Below are 27,196 nucleotides of genomic sequence, written 5' to 3'. Positions count from 1 at the left end.
TCAAACTTTTTGGTGTCTGATGAATGTAAGTGTCTGCAAGATTATAGTGCCTCATGTCCTCTAGCCACAACGCACGTTGGAGGAGGAGAGCTCTCAGCCTTCCTTCCTGAAACTGTTCCATATTTCAGTGAAGGTCTTAGAAGACAAAGATCTACATGGACAAAGACAAATCATAACTTGCATAGTGCCAGGATTTGGGCACTGCTTTCAGTGCTTCAAGGACTTGTTACACACCTTACTTGAAACAACCACTTCACAAAATGCATAAATATTCTTCAACAAACACAAGATCTCTTCTGCCCCCTGTAAAATGCAGTGCTGCAGCTGCCCACAGCAAGCAGTCAGTAATTACACCCCAACTGACTGCAGCCTTGAGCCGTTACACTCAGAACAAACTGCTGCTTTGACTTTTCTTTGGAATCTGTGGAAAGATCCAAGACTATTAATTCAACAGCAGTCATTCTTTAGTAATAAATAGTAATAATTCTGCATTGCAATTATTACTGTATTGTGTGGTGTTTCACTGCCTAGCCCTGTAAAACAACCACAGTCCTTTTTTTTTGTCCTTTATTTCAGATTCCCCCAGTAAGTTCAGAACAGCCCTACAGCCGGTCCTACCTCCCTGACTATTCCTACAAATGCTGTTATGAGCAGAACAGATGGGAGTAGCACAGTGTCAGTTATCACTACAGAATGCACCATGGAGAAGCATTTGCATGCACAAGCATCACACTTTTTTTTTCCCTCCTGCATTCAATACCCATTGCCATCAGCATTCAGGAAGAAGAGACGCAAGACCAATGATTTGGTATCTTCTACAGGGAGCATAATCCTGTAGCTGTGTAAATCAGCTGAAAAAAAAAAAACAGCCCGGACACTAAATCCTGGCCTCGGCAGGACTTGCACCAACGCCTCCTGCCCCCAAAGCACCACCAGAGCCCCTACACTGTGGCACCTCGGTGGCTGCTGATGCCAGCTCCCCGGCCAGCCCAGTCCCACTGCCGCGGAGCCCCGTGCCCCCAGGTGAGCCCAGCAGCCTCCCTGATGGGGTGGGTGCGTGCCTGGCTCCCCACACGTCCCCCTTCCTGCCAAACCCCAGCTACACGGCCTGCAAGTGGGAATTGCGCTGCCGGGGAACTGCTCCTAGGGTGGATTCTGTAGTGTGAAGCTTCCGAGCAAAGCTTAACACACACAGAACTGATTTGTTAATAAATAAAGAAAACGATGAGCTTACTATAGCTTGCTTTGGTCAAATCTGATGGCATTTGATGGTCACCTCCCTAAGCGAAACAAGCACTGCGCTGAGATGCCAGTGAAACACCTGCCTGTGCTGAGGTGGGGGCTGTCGGGTGATGGTGAGCGGGCTCTGCTCCATGAACACAAACCGTGCACAGCACAGGGGGAGCTCCCTGGGGCCAGGTCCAACTCTGCCTGCTCCGTGTGCTCGTGGAGGGGAGCCTGGGGTGCGCGCACGTCCAGCCCCCAGCGCCAGCTGGTTAACAGCCATGGGCAGCGAGCCGAGCCGGGCCTCAGCGCCCGACACCTAAAAGCCGGGGGCAGCGGGCACAGCGCTCTGTAACGCGGGGCGCTGTCACCGGGGGGAGCTGGCGGCCTGGGTACCCCAGCGCCCAGCCGGGGCAGCGGGAGGCGGCAGGGACCCGGGGCTCAGGGCTGGGAACTGTGCACGGGGCGCCGCCAGGCGCTGCTCCGGGGCACCCGCCCGCTGTGGCAGCGGCCCCACGCAGCGCCACAGGGCCCGGGGCCGGGCCGCAGGCGCCGCTGAGGGGCCGCATCCCGGGGCCGGGCGCTCTGAGGCGCCGCTGCCGCGCGGAGCTCCTCGCCCCGCCGCAGCCTCCTCCGACTGACCCAGCCCCGCCCCCAGCCCCGCCCCTTGGCGCCCGCTGGGCGAATGGGAGCCGCGCTTACTGAAGGGGGCGTGGCGAGCGGGCGGGGGGCTGCCCAGTAGGGCGCGGCATTGTTGGGGGGTGGGGCCGGGCCGGGCGGCCGGTGGCGGTGGCGGCGCCGTGAGGGGCCCGCCCGCTGCCCGGCCGCAGCCATGAACTCCCTGGAGCAGGCCGAGGGTGAGTGCCTGGGGGGCGCCGCCACAGCAACGCGGGGGGCCCGGATCCGCCCCGGCTCCCCCCCGGCCGGGGCCGGGCTCTCGGGGCCGCGGGCAGGGGGCGCTGGGCCGGGCCGGGGGCTCCCTGGCAGGAGGGCGGTGCGGGCGGTGCCAGGGCCGCGTCACCACGGCCGAGGCGCCCGGAGCCGGCCCCGTGCCCCCGGGTGCTGCGGCCCCGCTGCTGCTCGGGCGCTGTCCGCGTTGCGGGGAGCTGGTAACGGGCTGTCACTGCTGGGCTGGGCTCGGCTTCCCCAGGAGGGAGGCGGAGGCCGGGCCGTGAGTGCCGGGCTGCTGGCAGCAGCTGGGAGCAGGCGGCTCGGGGCAGGGCGCTGCAGCCTGACTCCCTGAGCTCACCTCCAACCCTGGGAGGGAACGTAAAACCTGAAAAAATGCCTCGGGAATGGTCGCGGCAGGTGTGCTTCTTCTCATCTGGGTCTCTAATCGCTTTGTGGTGGCGCTTTAAGTAACTTAGCGGTAGTTTTAAGTTGGAGGAGAGGATTTTCAGAGTGGCCTTAACTGAAACATTTCCGCTGAGAGCCTCCGTGTTCGTGCTGTTAACAATTGAACTCCAGGGAGAATTCTGTTTTTGACTGGAATGTTGTCAAATATTGACCTCGTTTTACAGAAGCTTGAATCTAAAACAGACTGCAGGTGAAACCACTCTTTGTAGGCAAATGTTGGGTGGTAGGCTAGGATTTTTAAACAAATCAGAAGGATAAACTTGAAGTGCTGCTCATCTTCTAACAACGATTTAAAGACCTCGGGGAGAAACGACGGTGATAAGGAGAAACATCTATTTAAAGAAAAAAAGAACTGAAGTAAGATCAGTGAGCTAGCGTTTGCTGTGGGGATTATATGTATATTTGTATCTCTCTGTCATATGGCATTAAAGGTGCCTACAAAATAAAGTCCTCAAAGCCACACTGCTACAAATAACCCCTTGAACAAGTCGCAAATTGCCAACCTCTTTTTCTTTTTTCACTGATATATAGATAATAGAACTTACTGGCTTCCTGATATACTTAATACTCTAAAATATGTTACTTATTTGTGTGGAGGAGCTGTTTAAAGTATTCTCAATCCAACTCCAGGTATTCTTAAAAGCTGTCTAAAATAGTCTGGTTTCTTAACTACATTGATTTTATTTCCAATAAGCAGGAATGCTTCTTGCATTTAGTATGCCTTCATCATTATGCATTTTTGCTAGAGTTGCGTGAAGCTACTCTGACTTTACTTTTATTTCATCTGAATGATCAATGCATTGTTTGTCTAAGAAAGTGGTGTGCACAGGGAAAAAGTCAATTCCTTTGATCTCTTACATCACAATTTGACTAAATAGATGAAGATCTAATTATGCTTGCTGTGTATCCTCCTCAGATCTCAAAGCTTTTGAAAGAAGACTTACTGAATATATTGCATGTTTGCAACCAGCTACAGGACGTTGGAGAAGTAAGTTTGATATTCAAGGGATGAATAAGATTCTATTTTATAAGCATTTTAGACTTGCCAGTGTGTCTCTGATTTGTGCTTGCCCAAACAAAAATCTGTGCTTACAGTTCCTTTATGGGTTCTGTGGCATGCATACACTCTGCTACAAGGCAGTAATGTGTAAACCTGCAGTTAAAATTCAATGTTTGCCTGGTTATTGTTCTTCAGAAACCATGTAGTGGGCTCCGATGACAATTGCCACTGTTGCATGAACACAAATTTGACAAATCAAAAAAATGTTGTATGAATTAAAGGAGTGAGTTTATATCCAATATTCACAGTGCCAGTTGTCCTGGCAGATATGTTTTTAAAACTAATATTCTAGCCAGAGGGCAAGACAGAATGTGCTCAAGGCTGAATTATTCTGGAAGGAGTTGGGACATGAATATGTTGTGTTGTGTTTTTTTTTCCCTGTTTTATTTTGGATTGTTGTTGGGTTGTGTTTTGTTGCTTTTTTTGTTTTTTTGTTTTGTTTTTGCTTTTTTTTGCAGGCTTGTACTGCCTAGTTAGTCACTTTGGCTGTCGGAACCAAACATGATTGCATTAGATAGTCCCTATAAAAAAGAAGGTGAAGAAGTTAAAACAGTGATGCTTGAAGCAGAAAGAACTAAGGGCAGAATATGTCCACATCTGTTCTAACAGAAAAGTTTGAAGTAGGGGGATGAGGGAAGCAATGTTCCCTTGATATACTTCCAATTTTGGGGTCAGTAGTCCGTGGTAGAAACATAACTGCTTTTTGGTTCTAAGGTTCTGCTGAAGTTTCCATACAGAAATACAGAAATATTATTCCATAATACAAAATACAGAAATATATTCTGTATAGAATACAGAAACTTTTTAGTACATATAATTAATTTAAAATGTAGGAAGACTGCATGAAAGTACTTTTACACACAAAAAATATGCTTAAGAGCCACTGTTGAAAAATAAATGCTTTTCGATAGGGGTGACGTGGACTGCTCATGGCTCTCATTCTTTCTTTTATCAGCGATTCTGATAGTGGTATCGGTCTGCACAGCAACTGGTGCTTGGAACTGGTTAATAGACCCAGAGACACAAAAGGTAAAGATTGTGTTAGTCCTGAAGCTAATCTGCTTCGTAGCTTGGTGCTGCAGCTAAGTGCTGTAGTGCCTTGAAAGGCAAAAGGCTAAAGGTGCTTCTCCCATGACACTGGGAGATCATTTTCAGCTTTTGAGCTGGCTGGGCTGGTTGTGGAATATGTCCTAGGACAGAGCCTGCCAAAATACTACTACGTGAGTCTGTATCTAAAGAATTGCTCACAAATGTGTAGAAATGCCTAAGAGCAGTGTTTTTTGAATTGATTGAACAAGATAGCAGCTTTCTGTGTGGTTTAAGAAAATATATGCTAGGACTAATCTGATTTCTTTCCTAGGTGTCCTTTTTCACATCGCTTTGGAATCACCCATTTTTCACAATTAGCTGTATTACCCTAATAGGCTTGTTCTTTGCTGGAATACATAAAAGAGTTGTGGCACCGTCAATGTATCCTTTGATCATGTTTGTCAAGTTAAGTGCTTTAGTTATTAGTGGGGGCATTAGCATATGCTAATATTTACCATGTGCAAGTGTTAGCTGCTTTCCTTGACACACTGCACGCAGTATAGCAGCCCGATGTCGAACCGTTCTGGCAGAATATAACATGTCCTGTGATGATGTAAGTGTTGGTGGTTCGCTGCCTAAACCCTTTTTTTTTTTTAAGATGCCAGTAATTCAAAAAGGCATGCAAGGTGTTTTTTTTCTGCACAGCACTTATGTATGCCGTATCCAATCGTGTGGGTGTGTGTAAAGAATACAGAACACTTAGTATTTCATGTGTCTTTTTAAACATAGCCTGTAAAATTGAAGTGCAGTTATTAGGCTCAGCTTTCAGGATCTAAACTTTTTTTTTTTTTCTGTCTTGCAGACTGGAAAATTAATTTTGAAACCTAGGCCTCACGTTCAATAAGGGCTGTCTTCCTTCAGTTTTTTCCACTGCCATGGAAACCAAAAATGACCTTTTTTCTAAGGTAGTATGACAGTAAAAAAAAAACAAAACCACCCAAACAGGACTGGTTGTCACTGCCTAGGAGTGAGAGTCTTACACAGTTGACAGTGAAGGTGTGCAATATTACTTTCTTGAATATTTATCCAAATTCTTTGTTATCATATCAGTGCTTTTGCTACTTCTGATTACCTCTTTTTCAGTATTAATGTCACTTTTTTACTTCAGCTAAAACAGAACATGCAGGAGAAGTATGTAAATTGGTTATAAAGTTGAACTTGAAAATCAAACCTCATTTGTGTTATGTCTTCGTTAGCTGTTGTAAATAGCAGACTAATGCCAATGTTCAGGGAAAAAAAATACATGCTACATGGATTTTTTGTTGTTCTCATGAACAGTATTGAAAGGAACACTTACCATTCCTGATGTTTTATTAGCACACTTACTCATTACAGCTGTCCTTATCTCCTGGTCACTTTTTGGGACTGGTTAAAAGGCTTGCAGAAAGTCTGTCCGTCTGTGCTGGAGAGAACTGCTCTTACTGTTTAAGAACTTTACAAATATGTTGAGGATCACATTTGTCAAGTCGTGTGTGTATATAGAGTGCACCAGCCACTTTCGTTGTGGTCACATGCAGCTTGTTGATTGACCTGGTCACAACACTGCTATTTTAAGATTTTAACATTTTAAGAATTGTCTTAAATATGCTTGCACCATCCAAGTGATTGTAAAACTGTACCGTGTCTTAATTCACAAGACCATTCTGGGTGGGTTTTATGCTGTGATAGTCCGAATACGAAACTAGTATTCCAAATGTGTCGCTTCAGGTTGGGTGAAGAAAACGTAAACCGTGCCACAATAAAATAACGAGGTGTTATTCCGAGTGTTAAAAGCAAGGTGTGGATGTTACCTGCGAGAAGTGTCACTTTTTGAATAGCTTAGGCCGTGAAGAGTTCTAGAAGCTGTTTCAGGTGCCTTTTTCATTGTTTTGAACTCTTTCAATTGACTGCAAGTGCACAGCCGTCGCACCTTCAGTAACTACAAGCTGGCCGGACTTTTACAGGCAGCCTGTCCAAGTCAACGGTGACATGAAAAATCATCCGTGCCCCTTCTGTCGTCCCTCTGCCCGTCCGTGCTTTGTACCTGCTGTATATTTTGTAGGTAAAGGTGGATGAAATAAACCCTTTGTACAAACAGCTGTGCCCTCCTTCCTGCTCCGGGGCCCTGGGGGGGGCGCTGGGGGGGCGCTGGGCGGCGGGGCCGGGCGGGGCCGGGCTGTGCCGAGCCGAGCCGCGGCTGCGCCGTGCCGCACACGTGGGGCTGCGCCGGCGCCGGGCGGGCGCGGAGCCATGGGGAAGAGCCGGGCGCGGCGGTTCCGCAGGGCCCCCCCGGCCCCCAGCGGCCCCGAGCAGGGAGACCCCGAGGAGGAGCCGGCGGCCGAGCTGCTGGAGAAGGTGAGCGCGGAGCCGGACCCGGCGGCGGCGGTGGCGGCGGGGGGAGGCCCCCGGGGCTGCGGCCGGGGGTGCGGGGCGGGGCGGGGGCACCGCGGAGGGGAGCGGGGTCCCCCCGTGCCTGGCCCCTGCTCCTGCCCTGCTCCCGCGGGGCAGTGCCCGGCCGCCTGGCCCCGCCACTGCAGGCGCTGCCTCCCCCCGGGCCTCGCTCCGCTGCTGGAGGCGCGGGCCGGGCCGGGAGGGGGGGCTCTGAAGCCGGTCCTGCCGCCGCCTGCCTCGTCCGAGGGTTTTGTGCGGGTGGGAAGAGCGGCGGGCATCTGCCGGCCCTGGGAAGTCAATGGCAAGGTGCTGAAAATGGCTGGCTGCAAGCACTCGTTCGCCTCGTTCCTTTGGTTTGGGCGTTACACGTGAAAACTGGAGCTTAAGCCTCCTTGTGCGTGCGTTAGGTTGATACTAAAAAGCTGCTTTCCCTTGCGTAAATAAATCCCTTTTGGTCACTTTGCCTGAATGAAAAGATCGAACAAATCACTGCTTGTTTTTCTGGAATAATTTTGGTGCTGGTTTAAAACAAAAAAAGTACAGAAATACACAAATGCATGGGTGAGGATGAGCTGGGAGGTCTGTGGGGTACGACACATCACTCTTTTCCACTCTGCTCTTCAGCAGGTGCTTATTTCCTCTGTTTTGTTGTCAGAAATCCCCATGGCCTTCCAGGTAGTCAGTTGTGCTTGTTTATTGTTTTCATGGTGTTCAATTCTGACAGCTCATCTAAACCTCTGCTGTGCTAGGAGCTGCTGTTGTCTCGTGGACATGGAGAATGGTTGCTCCATGTATTCTTTATCCAGATGCCTTTAACCTAAGGGCTATTATGTATTTGCATATTTTTTCATTCTTCAGTTCTTTTGGTGTTATTTCTTATGTCCATTATACTTGATGCTATTTTTCCCCTAGTTCTGTGCATGTTTTTTTAAGCATGGTAAACAAAAGTAGATACAAGGTCTCACCAGTGCCAGCTAGCGTCAAATCTGTGTCTGAACTACTACTCTCTTGTTAAACGCCCATAACACAATTTATCTAGTCATTATAGATAACCTCATAACCCACGTGAAGATTTATAAAGTTCTGTGGAAGCTGAAAGCTCTTGATTCTCTTCAGGACCGGTAAAGCAGGAGCTGCTGTGCTGTGGTATACAAACTGAGAGGCAGATGAGCTGTTCCACTTGATAAAAAACTTCCAGCTACTTCTGCCCTTGTCCTTGATCTGTTTGTGTCCCCCTAGCTACAACATCCGAGTGCTGAAGTGAGAGAGTACGCCTGTGCCAGTATTTCCAAGCTGCTGCAGCAGAAACACGTAATCCCAGCCTTTTTGCAGAGAGATGTTGTCCGGTGTTTAGGACCCATGCTGCTGGATCACAGTTTAGCTGTTCGTGAGACAGCTGCGGGCGCTCTCCGGTAAGCAGTTGCTCACATTCAGAGTTAAAACGAGGTGTTTTTGGTGTGATAAATAAGAGACTGAGTTTCCCCTGTTAAAAGCTATGACCTTAAATTCCCTCCCTCTCTTGCTTCAACTCCGTTTTGTGTAAGTATTCCTGAGTCCGTTGAAGTCCTGGAGAGAGAGAGGACTCTCTTGCCCTGATGGGGCACCCTCAGGCTTCAGTGTCAGGAATAGGGTTTAAGTTAGCTGCTGCCAGCGGGATGCATTGCTTTCCAACCTTACTTCAGGAAAGAAAACCTGTTGCGTGAAGAAATCTGGAAAACCTGAATGCTGCTGGTATGGCATTTTGTGTCCTGATAACCCCAGGAGTAGTGGATTAGCTGGAGAGTGCACACATGTCGCTTTTTGGTAGCCTTTTAAATACTAGCATCGTTTTGAGTTGTCATTCTGTATTCAGACCTGCAACTTGCTCTACTTGTACAGAAACATAATGGTAATAATTGATAATGTTCAAATTTTATCTTATACCATGTAATTAGCTGTCAGAAGGTGTGTCTTAGACTAGGTAAGCCTCCTAGCTATGCTAGACAAGTAGATAAATCTTTTTTTTTCTAACACCAAACTTCAGTTCTTTACGTTAGGAAGGGGTAGAAGACTAAAGATACTGATTAAGCAGATCCTTTTTAATGCAAAATATACCGTTGCCTTTACAGAAAAAGCATTGAATACAGGTTTTTGAAATACTCCTGGAAACTACTGACTCTGATCCAAAGTATGTATTTTTTTTTTCCCAGAAATCTGAGTGCTTGTGGAGGGTTTGAAGTCTGTGATGACATGGTGACAAAAGACGTCATGACTCCTCTTGTTGCACTTCTGAAAGAGGTATGTTTATATTTATTCTGATTTTAAAACTGATCTAGCCATTTAATTATCTTCTTTTCCAATATAGTTCGATTTTTTTTGTATCTGTTTTCAAGATAAGATACTTGCAAGATCTTTACAAGAATATTTCAGGAGATGTATCTCCTCTTTAGGATTGTTAATTGCTATATGTTTGGATATCATCCAAGTGAATTTATAGAATACATTGCCTTTTCATCATTAGGATTTGCTAGTAAACGTACACTACTACAACTCTTGATACGTATGACTCTTTTAAAAACACGACAAAAATCAATCCAGAGATTTCAAACCGCTTGCTTCTGCCTCCTGACCTGCTAACTTGGGTCCATGGAGAGGTGTGCTGCATAGGATGATTTTTGCATAAATAGGCTGGAGATTTTGGTTGTTCAGGGCAAATCAGTTCTGTCGGTCAAGATTTAGATACAAAATTTATGTTGTATCATTATTCTAGTGAGGGTTTTTGGTAAATCATTTTGTCTCAATGAAAGCTTAAATTTACAGTTGAATAGTTGCTGCTTTTGTAGAATAATCTGTACTGAATACCTGTTCTCTGTTTGGTCCAGGTTTTGCAGTGCAGTTTGGAAATTGCATTGAGTTCTGTCACCTGCTGTCTTTGAGCAGTCTTGAGAAATACCATCATTTTCTGTATGTTTCTTCCCCATTTTAAAATAAGGGTAATAGTATTGTTGTAAAGCACAGCAATATAGATAGCAAATTAGCCTTTGTGATTAAAACTGCTGAAAATTGCATACCCACTGTATTAGCAAGAAATGACATTTCAGCTTCTAAAATTGCTAAGCATTTGTTTATGAAAAGTTTCTGAAGTCTGAATGCGAAGCAAGTACTGCAGGAGTCTGTTTCTACAGGAGAAAAAAAATCAATGATTCAATTCCATTGTGACTCAGTTTTCATAGAGAATAGAAAACTAGTCAGGTTTTCTGATATTAAACACTTCATGAGAGATCTTTCAATTCCCTCTGCTTCAAACATTTTAAGTTTTTGCTTTTCTTCTTGGCTTGCTTCCCAACCCCGGTTCTCTTATTTGGTTGTAGTGTAGCACTGGACTAGATGCTAACCAGCTCTCTCCAAAGAAATGCAGAGAGATGAACAAAAATTACATTGAAGACATAGCCAACGAGGCTATTAACTTGCTGTGGAATGTATGGTAAGTTCGATGTTAACACTTGCCTCTCATGAGAGCTAAATGAAATTGCTCCTGAAAGAGTGTGGTAATCGAGGCAGAAAAGAAACGTCTGTCCTTGCATGAGAAGATGTGTTCAGTTGCAGATTCTGATTTCTGCCTGTGTAGCTCCTACATGTCTTGCTAATAACTGGCAAGTCCACAACTGAAATGCAAAAGTAACCTATGATAGAAAATAAATTTGTAAGTGAAAGATTTTAGAAATATACAAAGCTGCTAATTAGTTTCGGGAGAGTGACAAAGTTTTCTTTCTATTGATCCTTCTAAATTCAGATACTGTTTTCTGAATGTGCTCTGTCATAGCACGTTTGAAGACACTTGGACAGTTTGAGTTTTCTTGTCTTGCATGCAGCTCCTGTAGATCTATACTACGATACAGGAGATGGCTTTTAGAGGATTTTTTTAAATTTATTTTATTTCCTCTGCAGACCTCATCAAAAGTTATAGTAAGTACTCGAACAACTACCCTACAGTGACTGAGGCACAGATTAAAAAAAGTCTGCATGATTTTGTGAGAAGAGAATATGAATAGCTCAATTAGTAATTTACATTGGAAACGCTGGGTAAAAGATACGGCAACGCTGTTCACACAGAAATGGCTATAAATATTGAAGTGATAAAAACCCCTTACAGAAGTTCTTGAATTTTGTATTGTTTCTCCTCACTTTGTAACAATTGCACATCATTTTTCTCTTTGTTCCATACAGAATTGTGGTTTGTACTGTACAGTATTTCAGTGGAGTTGCCTCTGTGTGGCTGCTGGCTTGAGGCCTTATTTTTAATTTTTTATTTTTTTTTTTTTGGGAGGGGGGAGGTTGACATGTAGAACAGTACAGAAACTGCTTGCGCAGCACCTTATGGATAATGTGACCCCTTGTAACTCTGAGTCAACTAAATTTTTGTGTGTGTTCATTTTCTTTAATTGCCTTTGTAGACATAAGTGCTTTGGAACAGGAACTGTAATCATTAAGCGTGCTGTAAATCACTTCTGTGTTTTGAATTCTGTGGCTATGACCCTGAACTATTGGCATCAGTGCTAAGTTTGGTACTTATAAAATTGGAGCTGGTGTTGCTAATGAGATACAATATTTTCAAAAGTAAATTTTTGAAGAACACTGTAGCTAGTCAGGTCCAATGCTGTTCTAGCTAGAATTTGTCTTGCATTCATGTTTTGGTTAAAAACAGAAATGGCTGTGGAAGCTTGAAGAAATACAAATCCCACAGTTGTTAACTGAAGTGAATGTTGCATTTAATACTCACTTAAGATGCATTTCTGAATGTCAAGCAGTGGTCATTTTCTAGATTAAACGACTCTTTTGATATGAGAGGCAGCAGCCCCTTCTGTTACTGGTGTGTTTGCGAATGAAGTCATCCACGGGTGCAGAAAGCCCTGGGCTGGCTCGTAGCCCGCAGCTGTAAGCTGCCTTTTACACGCAGGCTGGCTCTGTTCACAAGAGAATGCACTTAGGCTAATAAACTCCTGAATAAGGTGTATGAGGAAGCAGCTGACAGAAGGCAGCTTTCCTCAGAGGTATTCCAGCCGCTTTCCATTTTATGTACAGTTGACCATAACCTCAGTAATGAGGGGCAGCTCTTTGGCTAAAGTGCAATTCTTAGGTAGGTTTTAAAAATATAAATGTGAGAAATACTGAGTACATGTTACTTAAGATGTTGTTACAATAACTTTTTTTTTTTCCTGGGAAAAGTATTTTATTGACCTTTTTTTATGCATTAGTGAATGCAACAGTACAGCAGTGTCCATATTCAATAAAGAAGGGTGTTTGGAGGCTGTGTTACATTACATGAAGAAATTTTCCACAAATGTGGACCTGGCTATTTCAGTTGGTAAGTGGTAAACAGAAGATAAAGGTCTAAAGATATTTTTTCTTTACAATCTGAATGTAGTACTGATGTCAAATCGATTGCATAATGCACCTGTTACTTAAACTGTACACTGAATATAGGACTGAATTCCTTTCTGAACAGTACATCACTTAGAAGTTGACATCTTTTCTCTTTGTTTTCAATCTGAAGGGGAATGGAGCACTGATTGTTACATGGGAGAAAAAAAATTGTGGAAAGAAAATAGTTGAGGGAGGATGAGGATGTCTTTTTTTTTTTTTTTTGTTAGAGCAAAGTACGTAGGCCATCCGAAAAGCAAAACCAAATGACTCCTACCACTGTGACCATATCTTTATTAGTAGTATTGCTGTTATGGTCTTACATAAGGGTCTTGGTTGTGTATGTGCTTGGAATGTTTTTTGGTGTTTTTCCTAATCAGTATATGGCAGAGAAATTGAATTTTATGTGGCTGAAACTGATCCAGCTAGTCCTGTGTCTGTGGTGGTACTGTTCTCTCCTGTATTACGTACAGATTTGCTGGAGGATGGCTGTTAATCTAAAACAATTTGTGGAGGACAGTGTCATACCATTACAATAGGATGCTGCAGCACAGGTTTTTTCCTGTTTGTATTTAATTACTCCAGCTTTTAGGAGTACAGAGCATTCTTTTAGGAGACTGAAAGCTACTGTTGGGTTTGTGAATTATCTTTTTTTTTTGTTCGCTCCAGCTAACTGCTTACAGGCAGTGACGGAAGATAATCCAGATCTTCTTTCTTCATTCAATGCCTCTGCACAGCAAGTATTGGAGACTGTGATGTTGTGTCCAGAGACCACAATGAAGCACGTACTTCTGAGAACACTGATAGCAGGTATGATGTTTGAGGGCATTCATTCTTTTGTGTTGGACAGCACAGGAAGTAATGGAGGGTGGGAAAGATGTGAGATTTAGCCTTTTAATCTGCTGTCATCTTGATATCCAGTTGAGGTACTGTGCTATCACCTAGCTATAAGCAAAACCTGTATAGACAGTTCATAAGGTTATTTCTGCCTCTTGGGCTTGTGTTCTGTGGTGTTTTGGAGGGAAAGATAGTTCCAAATATCTGTAGATAGTTTAAGAACTGTCTCAATTGCTTGATTGTGAATTTGGTACCTCTTCAGCATGATAACCCATTTTAAAGGTTCGTTTGGTTTTCACTGGTAAAATGAGTCAATAATAAATAGTACAGGAATTGTTTTGATCTTAACAGGTATAAGCTGTTTACCTCGTGTTTTATGTCTTGCATCATCCTTTCTACCTCAAATGCTTAACTACGGGGATTTTTAATATGGAAATGGAATAAATTAGATTAATTTTGAGAGTCCTTAAAATATGGTAATCTCCTGGATTTTTTTTTTGTCACAAGTCAAAAGTGTCATCAAGGTTACTCCTTAAAAATACTGCGTGTATTCTTATGTGCTAGAGTTTACTTGAGCTTATGATCTGGACATTATTACAGATATAAACAGGAAAAAATGCAAATCTGTGGAGAAAGGACTTGAAGTTTCATACTGAAATATAAGCACTGAGTATTGTAACTTGTGTAAGCTGTGTCCTCACTAAGTACGTGGCTCTTAAAGAGCTGGGAATTGAGCACTTTAATGCATTTTTACGTTTCAACTATTTTGTGCTTAGGCACCATCTGGAATATCAAGGACACAATTCCACCAGGCAGCCTGGGAAGCATGGTTAATGCAATCCTGAAGATTTTTTCAGAATCATTAGCAATAGATGCTGGTGAAACAATTATTCGTATGAATGAAGCTGAAAAAAACAGGTTAAAGCTTGCTGCAGAGGCAGAAACTGAGGAAAACATGAGTGATGTTATAGACAACTGTGCTGTAAGTGAAGATGATGACATGGAAGAAATACCAAAAGGAAAAGTCAGAAGAGAACACGACATTTCAGACCTACTTCCAGTAAGTGTGGCTGGCTGGCTCTGAAAGCTTAATGCATTTGAGCATCTGGCTGTTGTTGACTAGCGTTTGCCAGAGTAACTGGCTACTGCTGTTAATAATCTGAACTCCCAAGTGGCTTGTCTGTTTTAGTTAGGACTTCAGAGGTGAGCACGGAGAATTTCAGCACAAATTGTTCAAATGTGGTCAAGTTGAGCAACGCATAACGAAAGCACATTTGTTCCATCTAGCGGGAAGTACATGCTAACCTAATAGTTTTACCTGTAGCTAGCGCAGAAAATTCCTGATCTCTGCATAAGATGAGTGAGATGTTTAATGGTTGTAACAATTCAATCACGAGATTGCTGAGAGTTTACCAAATGCATTTGCTGTTCCGTATGTGAAAAGAAAACAGAAATAAATATTTTTGTTAGGGCTTTATGTAACATGTTAGTAATCTTTTCTGTTATGATTTTAGTGCAGATGGCATTTTTAAAAGTAAAATTTGTTCCCTAGTACAGCTGGTCATCTGAAACATCTGACAGAAAGATGATAGATAATGCCTCTTAGCTCATTTTAAAAAGCTTTGGTGGGGGTGTGAGAAGAGGAAATGGCTGGGTAGTATTTTTCACTGACAGTCTAGGTACTTGAAATTGCACTGAAATGTTGTTTTCCAAAATTAAATTTTGCACTTTTTTTTTTTAGTCTGATAAATGGGAACTGAAAGAAGTGACAGCCTTACTGATGGCTCAGCAGACTGCTTTGGAAATCATTGTTAATATGTGCTGCAGTGAAGGTTTGTAGGAATCTCTTTCATTGCAAGTGTTAGTGTTGCTTTTGTTTCCGAGATAGGTCATGTATAGTTTGCTATTTGGTGGTCGTAGCCTTTAAGGGTGAATGCACATACATTTGTCTCCCTGATTTCCTCATCTGATTGAGAATCACAAGAATTAATTCTGTTACTAATTTAAGTATTTTTCTAATTTAAATAACATCTATTGCTTACATGTTTTTTTGCTTGTTACTACAAATGTCGTACGATTTAAAGAGGAAGGCTTTGTTCGTAGTTCTTTTGCTGAAGATACATTTCCTAAAAAGTCTTGCAGCAAATTCTTTGTTCAGTTAGTCTGGTCTAAGTGCTAATCTGATACAGTATGGGTGTGAATCCTATTACAGGACTGGGGCATCATTTTTTTTTAAGCAGAGAAATGTACTAGGTTTGATTTAGTTTTGATATTACAAATGTGGCAAAAGAAGAAGAGATGGCTTTTGCGTGAAACTCTGGTAGCAATGCAGGTGTAGACTGCTAAGAGTTCTGCCTTTAAGAGTTTTTTTTTGTGTTTTTTTTTTTAATGCTGTTATTGTGGGTAGGTAGAATAGGGAAAAGATATTCTATATTCTTCTATGAACTTTAAGTTTTGATGGCATTTCTCCAAATCTTCAGGAAAACAAGTGATTCTCAAGTTCTGTTTAAAAACTCAAAACCAAACATTTTAATTACTAATACAATTCATGAGCCTGATGCAAAAGTAATTGTGGAGATAACTTTGTAAGTAAATCTTGCAGGTTCTAATAATAAAATCCACAGTAATACCCAGATATTCCCAATGGTGATTTTTTTTCTCTTGCAGCACAAGGAAATTTTGCACCTAGTATATGAAGCTCCTTTCATAACTGCATTTCTCATCTAATGAGCTGTAATTCATAAGCTCTCCCCTTTAATTGGAAAATCTCTTGTGGATAAGCTGCATATTCTGCCATTCACTCAGTGTAATGTAAGGTTGATTGTGTTGTATTTCACTACACTACTTTACCCATTCATGGGCAGACAGAAGTATAGTCGGTAGAAATTAAGAGGAATCCAGAGGCAGCTGTTCATTTAATTTTCAAGTTATTTGATGACTAAAATAGCTTTAGCCGTTAGGCTGAGTTCATAGAAACACTTGGTTTGCTGCAGAACTAAGGGAGATAACTGGGCTGGTGAAGAGATGTTCTCCCGAGTGCTGGCTGGCATTTGGAAGGAGAAACAAAGTGCTCCCCTCCTTAACAGAGACACAGGAAGGAATCAGGAGACTCTGGCATCACCGTCCAATTTGTGGTTCGTAGGTTGCCAGCCCTAGTTAAGATAGGATTGCCATTGGAAACCTGATCTTGGTTGTGGGCTGATGTTCTGGAGTCCAGTTTCTGCTCTGCCCTGCTCACTGTGAGCTGTGATAACACTGCCATTGTCTTTGCTGAAGCATGGTCAGCTAGTATAGTGGTCATTTAATTTTCAAATTAGTTTTTTTTTCTTTGCAGGTGAAAACTTGGAAACTTTTTTTTTTTTTTTTTTTGTAGAAGCAGCAAGAGGCTGACTAAAAGGGGCACGTGGGCTTTGTTTTTATGTTTGTTGTTCTAGTGGTAAGACTAGTAACACCAACGTGTTATGGGGGTGGATTTAATTGGGTGTTAACATGGGCAGCTTCTTGTGCTTATAGTATCAAGTGGCCACAGCTTCATAAGTTAATTTGTATCACAAACAGTAGTCATCACCTTGAAACAAGTTCTTAAAGCACTGCACAGTGCAGGTGCCGTGCATTCTTTAAGACCTCTCACTGTATTTAAGTGAAATAATTAACCTTTTGCCACAGAAAAAGTGCATGGCTATGTTACTAACTGAATCACACGTGAACTTGTTGTCAGACAAATTACATGGAAGTGAATATATATTTTTTTCATAGTAGTTAAATATCCTGACCTTTTCATAGAAACAGAACTTTCATCCCTCAATGAGGAGGATCGTTCCAGCCTGTAGACTTAGGGCTTGTGTAAACACCAATTTTGCACCAGTTAAAATGTAACTAAATCTAAAACAACTTCAGATAAATCAGTGTAAACCCTGTGGACATGGAAATACCGGTTTATATGTAGATGATAGACTTAGATTGTGCCCATCAGGCCAAATCAGCTTTTAGCCATAGGCAGATTTGCTGTAGCTGTGCCCATTGATAATTCTCTTCCTATAGCTGTCCTTCCAGATCTGCTAGGATAATAAATCATAAGTTTATGTTATAACCCAGTTTAGGTTAGTAACTATAAACTTAGTTTAAGTTACTTAAAATATGTTGCCTGAAATGGCTAACAGAGAGAGTTTGGATTGCTTTGCCTTGTTTTGTTGTCGTGATTTCCTTTTCACTGGCTTTGCTGTAGAGACGGCAGCATTTTCATCCGGTCCAGTTAGCACCAGTTACAGGGTATCTGTCTGTGGCTTCAGGACTGTGAGGAAAAAACAGGCACCTTAAACTGATTACAAGTTGTAAACAGGTGAAACTGAGGTATTTTCATGCTTGAATCTATCCCAAAAAGTAAACTGGTACAATCCAAATTAAAAATCTTAGTAAATGTTTTATGTTTCTTATGAAGTGCTTCTTTTTTATGTTATTTGATATCTCTAAGTCAAGCATAGTTAATACCGGAGAATGAGGTGTCTGTGTATGGAGAACCACTTTGATAAGAATACTTGTTCCCTGAGTGAATATAAAATGAGTAATTTTTTTAAATAAAACGATTTAAGCAAAAGTGGTTCTGTATTTATACCTGTTGCTTAATGGTTCTTGGGTTACATGCTGTTTGTTAGAGCACTAGAACTTAAGACTCTTAAACCAAGAGCTGGAGCCAAGTATAATTCAGAAGTGGGGTACCTATTGCATGAGTACTGTCACGTTTGCAAGTCTCTCTTCTGTTTTCAGATCCCTCCGATGATGAATGGGAAGAACTCTCCAGCAGTGATGAAAGTGACCTGTTTATGGAAAATTCTTACAATGAGGGCAGTGGGCTGCTGATGTCACCCCTATGCCTCTCTGATGAGGTTCACTCAGCATTTCTGAACAACCTTATTCCAAAGAAGGTATCGTCTTTTGTTTCCAACACATGGTACAATCTTGGATTTGTGCCTGTTTTGTATCCCAGGTTAGGCAAGCAAACTATCCCAGTCCATCTGAAGAAGAGGAACGTTTTTTTTTTAAAGACAGCTTAGCTTATTTTTTCTGTTGTCCTAGAGGTGTAGCATCATTACATTAATTGTCTTGACGTAAATAACGTAAGTAGGAATGGAACATTTTTGTTTCTGAAGTCTTGCAGTTTGGTCTTTTAATTAATTTGGCTTTTCCAAAATACAGTGGCTATTTCTTGATTTGCACATGGAAAGATGACTTGCAAAAAAAAGAAAGGGAACTTTGAGTAGGAGCTTGGGTGCCAAATTTCCATGTTACCTAAGGCAAATAGAAGTAACCTATGTGAACAACAGCAGTCAGCACTGAAAAATGACAAGTTCCTCTTTCACTCCATTTTATACGTGGGGTACAGTATTTGACACCAACAAAAATGCAGGTTTTCTTGTTCCAGAACTGTTTTGGTCATTCTTATCTGGGGTTGTAAAGATAACATTCCTGACTTGAATCAATTATTAAGGTAGTTCAACATCGTGATAGAATTCTGACACGAGACTTGAGGTAAAAACATTCAGGGTTTTTTGCACTTTATAGCAAGCAGACTAAGATTCATGTCAAGATCTTTTAGATTTGTAGCTATATGAAAGTTCTGAAACAGAATCTGTGAGAAGAAAGATTTAAATAGATAAATAGATATAGCAGAGACCTAGAAAATTACATTTTGTTCAGTATAGTTAGATACTTAAGATATGCTGTGATAAACCAGCGTGTAATTGCTCTGTTTGAGTGTTTGAGGAAGATTCTGGCAGTTTTAGCAAGTGAGACCTTTGCTGCCTGCAAAGCTTGGAAGATAGTCATGTATGAAATACTTGGATTTGAGGTATCTGTTTGACATTAAGCTAAAACTTCGGTCTTCCCCTTCCCCACACTTAAATAAATAAATAAGCTTTATTGCTAAACCTTTCTTTTTCCCCTCCCCAGATTCTTGAAAAAACTGCTTTTCCGAACAGTGTTGCTCTAGACATCTGTATGCACAATCCGTCTTGGAAACCATTAATTAAAAAGTAGGAATTTCATTGTCTCTCTTGCTATTTTTAATGTATATTCAGTTGTTTTAGAATTCTTAGAAGGATTGTCCATCTTTGGGTTGCTTTTAAGATCTGGAAAATGGCACATCTGATAAGTGATTTTCAATAAGGAGGTACAAATCTTCGTGTAAACTGCACACCAGTTCACAGCTTTATTTGCATAATTCAAGATCCTTCTTTGTATTTCAACATTTATTTACAAAGATCTGCTAAGTGCATTTTTCTTTTGTTTGTTTCAGACTGAACACAGTGCAGTGTAGAGCTTTAACGTGTCTTCATAGCATTTTATTAGTGTCAGATGTGGATTGTCTTGGAGGAGCTTCCGCACTTCAGTCACTTGCACAGCACCTTTCACAGCTGGTCTTTTCTAAAACAGGTAAGATGTTCCAAGATGTGCTTAACCTATTGTATAGATATAAGGTAGCTATGCACATTAAGTTTTATTGCCATTTTATTATTAAATTTATTCCCTTGCCCTTTCAAAATAAGGATTCTGAATGCTGGAAATGTGCTAACAGAACAGTGTATCCTGACACGTGTTCACCCAAATTGAATTTTGAGCAAGTATGCTTCTAATGCAAGGCTGGCTTATGTTTGTACGTGTGAGAAGAAATTCACTAAAGCAAATGAATCCTGCTTTGCTGTGACACCAGAACTGCTTGCGTGATCGTATTTGTTGGTAATAGCAGTTTTTCATTGATCAGCCAAGTCATGAAAAAGTCATTTTCCTTTTAAATGTGGAAACTAGCCTAAACAGCCATATGAAAAAAAAAGGGTATCTGAAACTTCTTTACATCATTTTTTTTTTTCTAGGAATCATATGAAATTATGGTAGAAGTGGCTATTGCAAAGATCTCCATAACGCATGTTCTTATTACAGTAGGGAAGATAGCAGCCTTCTTGTCTCCAGGACATACATTACACATGTGATTTGCACAGTTCATTGAAATTATATTTACAAAAAGAAAGTGAGCAAAGTTTTTATGACTAAATATGAAAGCTGCTTATCTTCCTGTTATGACGGTGATTCAGTTTGAATGGAGAAGACAATAAAGTGGATAATTTCATTTTTCTAAAAGTGATATTGGTTTAGAGTATCAAGTATGTCCTGGTGATCACTATAATGCATCCACCCTGATTCCTCCAAGACATACTACTTCCTAGAGATGCTTTGTTGGTCTAATGCAGATATGCAGCAGTTAGCATTTCCGACTACCTCCTGTAATCTCTTACGTTGGATCACTGTCATTCCAGTAATTCATGCTGGACCATTTACTCTGTGATCTCTGTTGCTAACAGTAGAGAAGCTGAACTGAGTCTTTAAAAAAAAACCATTTGGTTCCAAGTCAGTGATCTGGTTCCCTGATAGGCTGCTTCATTCAAACTATTTTACTAATGTGTTTCTGTTTTAGGGTCAGTGGTATGGCTCATCAATAAATCAGAGATATTCTTAGAGTCTGGAAAAGCCTGCCAAATCTCAAAAGTGACAGAAAATACTTTTCCTCAAATGGATCTGTTGAAGCATAGCATATGTATGGCTTTGTCATTTCTTGTCTTTTAGAAGCTTGAGAGGCTTGGTTTTCTTCTCTTCCTTCAAGTGTCTTCATTTGTAGCCACAAATATGGTGTTTGCAGTCCTTACTTGTATAGTATGACACTGCATTATTGCTTGGAATGCAACTGCCTCTAAGACATGCTTTTTTAAATCAAGATGTCACATTAAAAGGATGTGATCAGAGCACAGTACTCAAAAAAAACAAAATGCAGGAAATGAAAATAAATATGAAGATATTTTACTTTGCAGTAGTTGGAAAGTTCTTAGATGAAACTGGAGAAATGATCAGATGAACACAGAGGATACTTATAAATTAGCTTAATGGCCCATGTCCATTTTCATTAACATTTTTAATAGTTAAATGCTATCTAATGGAAACTGCCAGTTAGAGCTGATCAGACACCAACTAGTGATTAGAAGGAATTTTGTGGTTTACAGGGTGAAAAAAGGCATAACAATCTAGTTGCATACATGGGGATGGCAGAGATGCATATTAAATTAACGAGAGTTTCTGGTTCTGGAATAGTCCAGAAAATAAGAACACAGAGGAAAATAAAAGCTTCAAGAAATGCAGAACATGCACTGAAGATGCTTCTGCTGATGATTTTTTAGTTAAACAGGAAAACAGTGTTTGAATTGTACATTTCTAAAAGGTTATTAAGCCACTAGAAAACAGGCTCTTTACATGAGTTGGAAAGAGTCCAATCTTCTGGGTGTCTAAAAAAGCTTACTTAGAAGAAGGCAGCTAAAGTACTCAATCAGCTTTTGTGGTTTTCTGTTCATGTAATACGGCCCGCATGTAACACCAAGTTTTCAAGCTGCTATTCTGAGTGTGGTGGTTTATACTGTATCTTAGGTCATGCAAATGTCTTAACCAGGGGTGTGCCTAAAAATAAAGACCATAAAGAACTATGATCTATCTTCCAGATGCAATTAATACTGAATTTAAAAATTCACAATGGTTACAACCTACAAAGACGAGTCTCTGAAAATCCAGCTCTTCCTGTTTGTGGTAGTATGTGGAGGAACAATTAAGGAATTCATATTTCTTTGCTTCATATATCCTTTATCTTTGTGATTAACTTTTGGCTTTGGGTTCAATTCTTTGACAGAACTCCCTGAAGACACAGACTTCCTGGAAGCCATAACCAGTGCTTTGAGGGCTCTCTTACAAACAATGGCATCAAAGAACATCTCCCAGGTAAGAGGTTTCAAGCTCAATTGCTGCGGTAGATTAAAATTAATGTAAGATTGTGCTGAAATGTTTTTGAAACAAAATCACTTATATGAGTTAATCTGTAACTGTGAACACCGAATGATTTTAAAATCTGTATTTTCAGACTATATTTTTCCTGGACCTTACAGGAATACTTTGCTATATACATGCTTCATAACACTTAAATTTCAGTGAAGTATATTTCAAAACCAAAATAGCAATAAAAAACCCAGGTAGTCTCTTTGAGATGAGATGGATATAATGACAAATATTTTATCTACTACATTACCACCTACACGTACTGAGTCTTTATTTCCTGATGTCACCCAGTTGAAGCTGATTGTTCTTCTAGAATCTTTGTTGGACATAGATGTCCAACATCAAACATGAGGTAAGCATAGAAATGAAGCAAAATAATTTGTTATAAAATGTAATACTAGGTGGGCTGCAGGTCCTTTCTGTCTTTAAACTGAAAAAGAGCTTCTGTAAGTTATAATGAGCTAGAAATAGCTATTGAGCTAGTAGGTAAATTTGTGAAAATCTTACTGGGCTCAGAACCATTTCTTCAGCTTTGTAATGGCCTTGGTTATGTTCTGGGAGAAACAACTTAAGAAGTTGAAAAGGAAAGTGTAATTTTATTGTATTGTTGATTACACTTTCAGAATTTGTGTATTTTTTATAATGTAGGAATTTCTATTTCTCTGTTACAAATCTGCCTGTGTGGTCAGTAGAAGCGGATTACCGAAATGTCATATTTGAAATTTTCCCTGGAAGTGTAATTTTTTTTTTTTTTTAATTATTATTTTTTTCCCTTTCCTCTCCATTGCTAAACAGTGTATGACTCCTGAGCAGTTACTGGCTTTATGCGAAGCTGGTATTCACAGCAGCAATGCCAGTGTTAGAGTGAATGTGGTGAGCATCCTTGGAATTTCTGGCAGTGTCCTGGCAAAATTACAAGATACAGCTGAAACACTAAAGGTGAAAAAGCAAATTTTGTGTTATAAGTCTGAAACTCTTTTGATACTTCCTTAAATTTTCACAAGTACTGTTTGAAAAATCTTTTTTTTTTTTCTTATTTCAGATGATTGGAAAATTTCTTCTTGAGGTTGCTATGAAGGAATCTTCTCTTGTAGTAGCAGGAGAAGCCTTGGATGCGCTTTTTGATGTATTTGCAGATGGTAAAGAAGCAGAAAAAGCAGCGGTACAGATGAAGTTGCTCCCAGCACTGAAAGAATTTCAGCCAGTGTTCAAATTGAGGGTAGGCATCGGATGCAGCCAGCTCAATATCTCAACGCATGATGTGGGTTAGGGTTTGCGGGCTGGCAGAGGGATAATTATCTGGACTGTGTGACTTTGTAAGATCATGGGGGAAAAACTAAAACAAATAATTGAATTCCTGCTATCCTACTTTAAAGCAGAAGAAATGTACTTACCTTGCAGTTCATGGAACCATTCAGGTATCAGCACAGCATGAGCATTGCAACATCTGTGATACACTATCGGCGTTACTGATGACAAAATGACTACTTTCCTGAAACTGTTGTAAAATTAATCCTTCAGATGTCTCTGCAGAACAGCTGATTTGGTGGGAAAGAGAGAAGTCCTATCTGAAGTTACACTGACGTCTTTTGTTTTTGACTTGATGTAGTTGCAGGTGGATATTTCTGTTCTGTTGCTGCTCAATTATCCTGCATTTTTAAGAGCTACACAGATAAAGTTCTAAGCTGTGTTTTTAATTTGAACTTCAACTTAAATAGAAAATGATCTCCAGCGCATTATTTTTCACTCAGATGAAGCCTGAGGAATGACTTCTGTAGTCTTAGAACTAAGCACATTTTATGTGCGTATAAAATAAATACTTGACAGTGCTACAGATGTTTGGTTAGTTAGATGTGTAAGGTCTTTAATTTAAAAAGCTACAGTTAATAAATGTATGTATCAGATTTATGAGCAAAATAGGATGCCAGTAGTAGTCTAGTTCTAGGCAGAGATGTATTGTAAATTACTTGCAGAAGTATTTGCTAGCTGTGAATGTGCACACGTAAATATGTGGGTGTTCTCAAAAGGCACAGATAGTGTGCCTTGCTAAAGAACCTCTATGCAATTGTTAGAAACTTCTGGTGATCTAGTGGAAAAGCTTCTCCATTAGTAAAATACGTATTATTTTTTTTGGTTTTGCAGATGCGAAAAGAAGGCAAAGAACAATGTAGTACAGATCAGCTCTGTGTTCTTGACAATGTGAAGATGAATTTGAGAAGATTCATTGCATATCAGGAGACGCTAGGCAAAAACCCAACTTGAAACATCGAGGAACTTTAAGGTTTCCTTATTGCAAAATGTTTTCCAAAAATATAACCATTTTGAACTTCTAAAATGTATTGAGCAGAACAGTTTGTGCTTTCATGTTCACATTAGATTTTTAAACGTTCAGTATTTTATACTCCTGGGTTGATGCAATATGTAAATCACAACAGCATAAAAATGCATAGCATACTTTGAGATTAAATGTTAGCAGTGATAATAATGTGCTTTTGCAGTCCTGAGATCTGTAAATAGCACCACTGTCATTGTTTTGAAACTCTCATGTATCCTGGTGGACAAGTACAATTGCATGAAAAAGTAATTTAAAGAATATTGTCAGATATGCCCTAGATCAAGGTGGGGGGAACAGGACACTGAAGTTATTTTGAGGGAATTGAGCAGTGGCAGGATGTGCCTATTTGCCATTTGCTCTTAACTGTTTCTGGAATTGCACAGGCACTTATGGCAAGATTCGCAAGGGAAGTGTGCGACAGTGTATAGATGACTATCAGCACTTGGATCTGTTGCTGTGTAAGGTTTATCAAAGAGGAAACTGTTTGCTTCATTTATGATAAATTTGGTGTGATAGCTTTTCACTCTTGAAATTAGTCTAAGAGGATGCTATTCTTAAACAGTTCCATGTTTTTAATTTGATTAGTGTTTCAGAAAATCAACTCTCCCAATGTACCTTCTTCCTTGTAATTCTACATCAGGATGAATTTGAATTCAGGGAAGTAGTAAACATAATAAAAATATTTTGTTATACTGAGGTATTATCTAAAGTAATTTTATAACTGCTGAAAATCTTTTTTTAAAATATTTGTGATAGAAACTTTTAAGCTGTAAAATACAGAAACTGTTTTCAAAAATGTCACTGATTCATGAAGAGACTGTATGTGCACTCCCATATATCCAAAGTTTTGGTTTTGTATCTGTGAACAAGATACTCATACATGTATACTTCAAGGGCTTTTATTTTTACCTTTTCAGGAAAATGCATTTTTTATACTGGCTTTTGAAATAGGACGCCCCTCCTCCCTCCGTTAAAATAGACATCTAGGTTTTGGCAAGATTCTGCTCGTGGTGTTAGCATGGAACGGCAAACACCAAATTTACTCAGTTTGTTAGATATCAGTCTGTTAGTTTGGAAAGCAGGCTTTGGAACTGGCCAGAAAACTTGCAAATGGCTGATGTAAAAAAAAATCTGACATACTGTGTTTTGTCAAATGCAAGCAAGGGGGAGTGAAAACTGAGTTTTAAGCAGCTCCACAGCGTGAAAAGTCCTGTTACTGCTAGTACTTTTCAGAAGTTTGATTAAATGTGTGATGTGATGCCTGCTAAGCAAGTGTGCAAGAGAGTGTGAACAATTGGAAAGGCTCCAGGGTTGTTGGGCCTGGCTCTCAAAAGTCCGGGAGAAGTCCTGAGGAGATGGAGCTGTTGAAAAAGTTACCTGTCATTCAGCAAGGGCAGCCAGTGACAAGGGCTGGAGTGTAACAGCTGAGGAAAGAGCAGTGAGGTGGATTAGGGCATAAGACTACACAGTGTGGATTTTAATCCCAATGTTAATAATACTTGCTGTTCACTGAGGTTAGTATAAGATTGGTGTGATTTAAAAAAAAAAAGTGTGGGGGGGTATTAATACTAGTTCAAAGCATTTAAAAAGACTTCCATGGAGAAACTGAGTACAATACTCCAGGTGTGATCTCATGAATGCTGAATAGAGGGAAGTAGTAGGTTCTCTTGACCATGCTCTTGCCAATGCAGTCCAGTATTTGATAGCGTGTGTTCCCTCTGAGGGTACGCTGCTGACTTCTCTTCAACTTGTTGTCCACCAGGACCCTGAGGTCCTTCTCTGGAACACTGCTCTCTGGTCGTTCAGTCAAGAGCCTGCTCTGTTTCACGGGATTGTTTTGTCCCAGGTGTCAGAGCTTCAGGTTTTGCATCAAGTAAGAGGTCAGAATCTGTTTCTAGGGGCCATTAGCACAAGTAAGGGGTGGGGGTGGTGTTCTCTTAAGGTACAAATATGAAAGTTGCAGATAAACGCAGCAACTGGAAAACCTACTGTTTTAATATGATCTGTCAGACCCTATTTTTCTCCTTCAAATGAAAGTAAAGAATGTCATTTAGATCTTCAGCTCTCCTAGTAGTAGGAATTCATGTTTTGTTTTTGTTTCTGGTATGCACTAATCAGTTAAATACCTTAAAAATCTTGGTTTTTTTTTTGTTCTTTTTTTTTTTTTTCCATTATAAAATAGAGTCATAGTATAAACCGTATCACTTGTAGAAGTGTATGATGTAGTGCTTTGATTTAGGGCTTAAAGTATTTCCTTCTATCTTCTGGTACATATGCCATTTCTAAGCTAATAGCTGGAAGAGTAATGAGGACATAAAGCATTTCAGTTTCTTGTGAGTTTATACTAAAACTAATACAGAAAAGCTAAAATAATCCTTCACCTCAGTTTCATCTGAGCAGGTTGAAGCACTTCAGTGGGCCTATTTGGCTGAGGGTATGGAAAAATTAGCAGGCTGGCTGTTCTGTCTACAGCTCTTCAGATACGTTTGGGTTGATAGAAGGAGAAGCTGTAGCTCTTAAGAGGGTTTTCTGTTTTATTAGCTCATCACTAATTAAAGAAAGTTTTATAGGTAATTTCTGAACATCCCATATTGTATAGTCTTATCAAAGTCTATTTCCCTTCTCAGTGATCCATAGCAAAATGGAGCCATCATATTCCTTTG

At 40.7% G+C, this 27,196-nt stretch overlaps 2 protein-coding genes and 1 long non-coding RNA gene across 4 annotated transcripts in view; 2 read left to right on the top strand and 1 right to left on the bottom strand.

Annotated features, from left to right (window-relative positions):
* LOC137861964 (uncharacterized) overlaps window positions 1–1,789 on the bottom strand; it is a 36,822-nt gene extending 35,033 nt beyond the window's left edge. The window contains exon 1 of the long non-coding RNA XR_011099957.1: window positions 1,235–1,789. This is a non-coding gene — a long non-coding RNA (uncharacterized lncRNA). The remainder of the gene's footprint in view (window positions 1–1,234) is intronic.
* A 155-nt stretch (window positions 1,790–1,944) lies between these two features.
* CNEP1R1 (CTD nuclear envelope phosphatase 1 regulatory subunit 1) lies at window positions 1,945–6,805 on the top strand. Its single transcript, XM_068693581.1, has 6 exons — window positions 1,945–2,081; window positions 3,497–3,568; window positions 4,596–4,669; window positions 5,001–5,110; window positions 5,228–5,282; window positions 5,532–6,805. Exons 1-6 carry the CDS (start codon window positions 2,057–2,059, stop codon window positions 5,571–5,573), a joined length of 378 nt encoding a protein of 125 aa, XP_068549682.1. The 5' UTR covers window positions 1,945–2,056; the 3' UTR covers window positions 5,574–6,805.
* A 99-nt stretch (window positions 6,806–6,904) lies between these two features.
* On the top strand, window positions 6,905–25,346 carry HEATR3 (HEAT repeat containing 3). Of its 2 annotated transcripts, XM_068693579.1 has the most exons (15): window positions 6,905–7,063; window positions 8,339–8,511; window positions 9,289–9,376; window positions 10,450–10,562; window positions 12,334–12,443; window positions 13,169–13,309; window positions 14,113–14,396; window positions 15,078–15,168; window positions 18,101–18,258; window positions 19,283–19,365; window positions 19,629–19,765; window positions 22,056–22,144; window positions 22,994–23,137; window positions 23,241–23,417; window positions 24,341–25,346. In XM_068693579.1, exons 1-15 carry the CDS (start codon window positions 6,959–6,961, stop codon window positions 24,458–24,460), a joined length of 2,013 nt encoding a protein of 670 aa, XP_068549680.1. In that variant the 5' UTR covers window positions 6,905–6,958; the 3' UTR covers window positions 24,461–25,346. The 2 variants fall into 2 exon arrangements, with proteins under 2 accessions (XP_068549680.1, XP_068549681.1); XM_068693580.1 differs by lacking the exons at window positions 6,905–7,063; window positions 8,339–8,511 and adding an exon at window positions 9,961–10,042 and having other exon boundaries at window positions 9,283–9,376.
* Window positions 25,347–27,196: the final 1,850 nt, after the last annotated feature.

This window comes from Anas acuta, chromosome 10 (genome assembly GCF_963932015.1).
Source record: "Anas acuta chromosome 10, bAnaAcu1.1, whole genome shotgun sequence".
Classification (NCBI taxonomy): Eukaryota; Metazoa; Chordata; class Aves; order Anseriformes; family Anatidae; genus Anas; species Anas acuta.
Note: the sequence above shows the minus strand (reverse complement) of the source record. Positions and strands in the feature narration are given on the sequence as shown.

Bases quoted from the DNA above. Each gene is read 5' to 3' on its own strand.
- HEATR3 (XM_068693579.1), top strand. From the start codon at position 6,959: ATGGGGAAGAGCCGGGCGCGGCGGTTCCGCAGGGCCCCCCCGGCCCCC. The intron at 12,444-13,168 runs GTAAGTGGTAAA...TGTTCGCTCCAG, and splicing joins GGACCTGGCTATTTCAGTTG to CTAACTGCTTACAGGCAGTG. The intron at 19,366-19,628 runs GTAGGAATTTCA...TGTTTGTTTCAG, and splicing joins TGGAAACCATTAATTAAAAA to ACTGAACACAGTGCAGTGTA.
- CNEP1R1 (XM_068693581.1), top strand. From the start codon at position 2,057: ATGAACTCCCTGGAGCAGGCCGAGG. The intron at 2,082-3,496 runs GTGAGTGCCTGG...TATCCTCCTCAG, and splicing joins CTCCCTGGAGCAGGCCGAGG to ATCTCAAAGCTTTTGAAAGA. The intron at 4,670-5,000 runs GTAAAGATTGTG...TTTCTTTCCTAG, and splicing joins TAGACCCAGAGACACAAAAG to GTGTCCTTTTTCACATCGCT.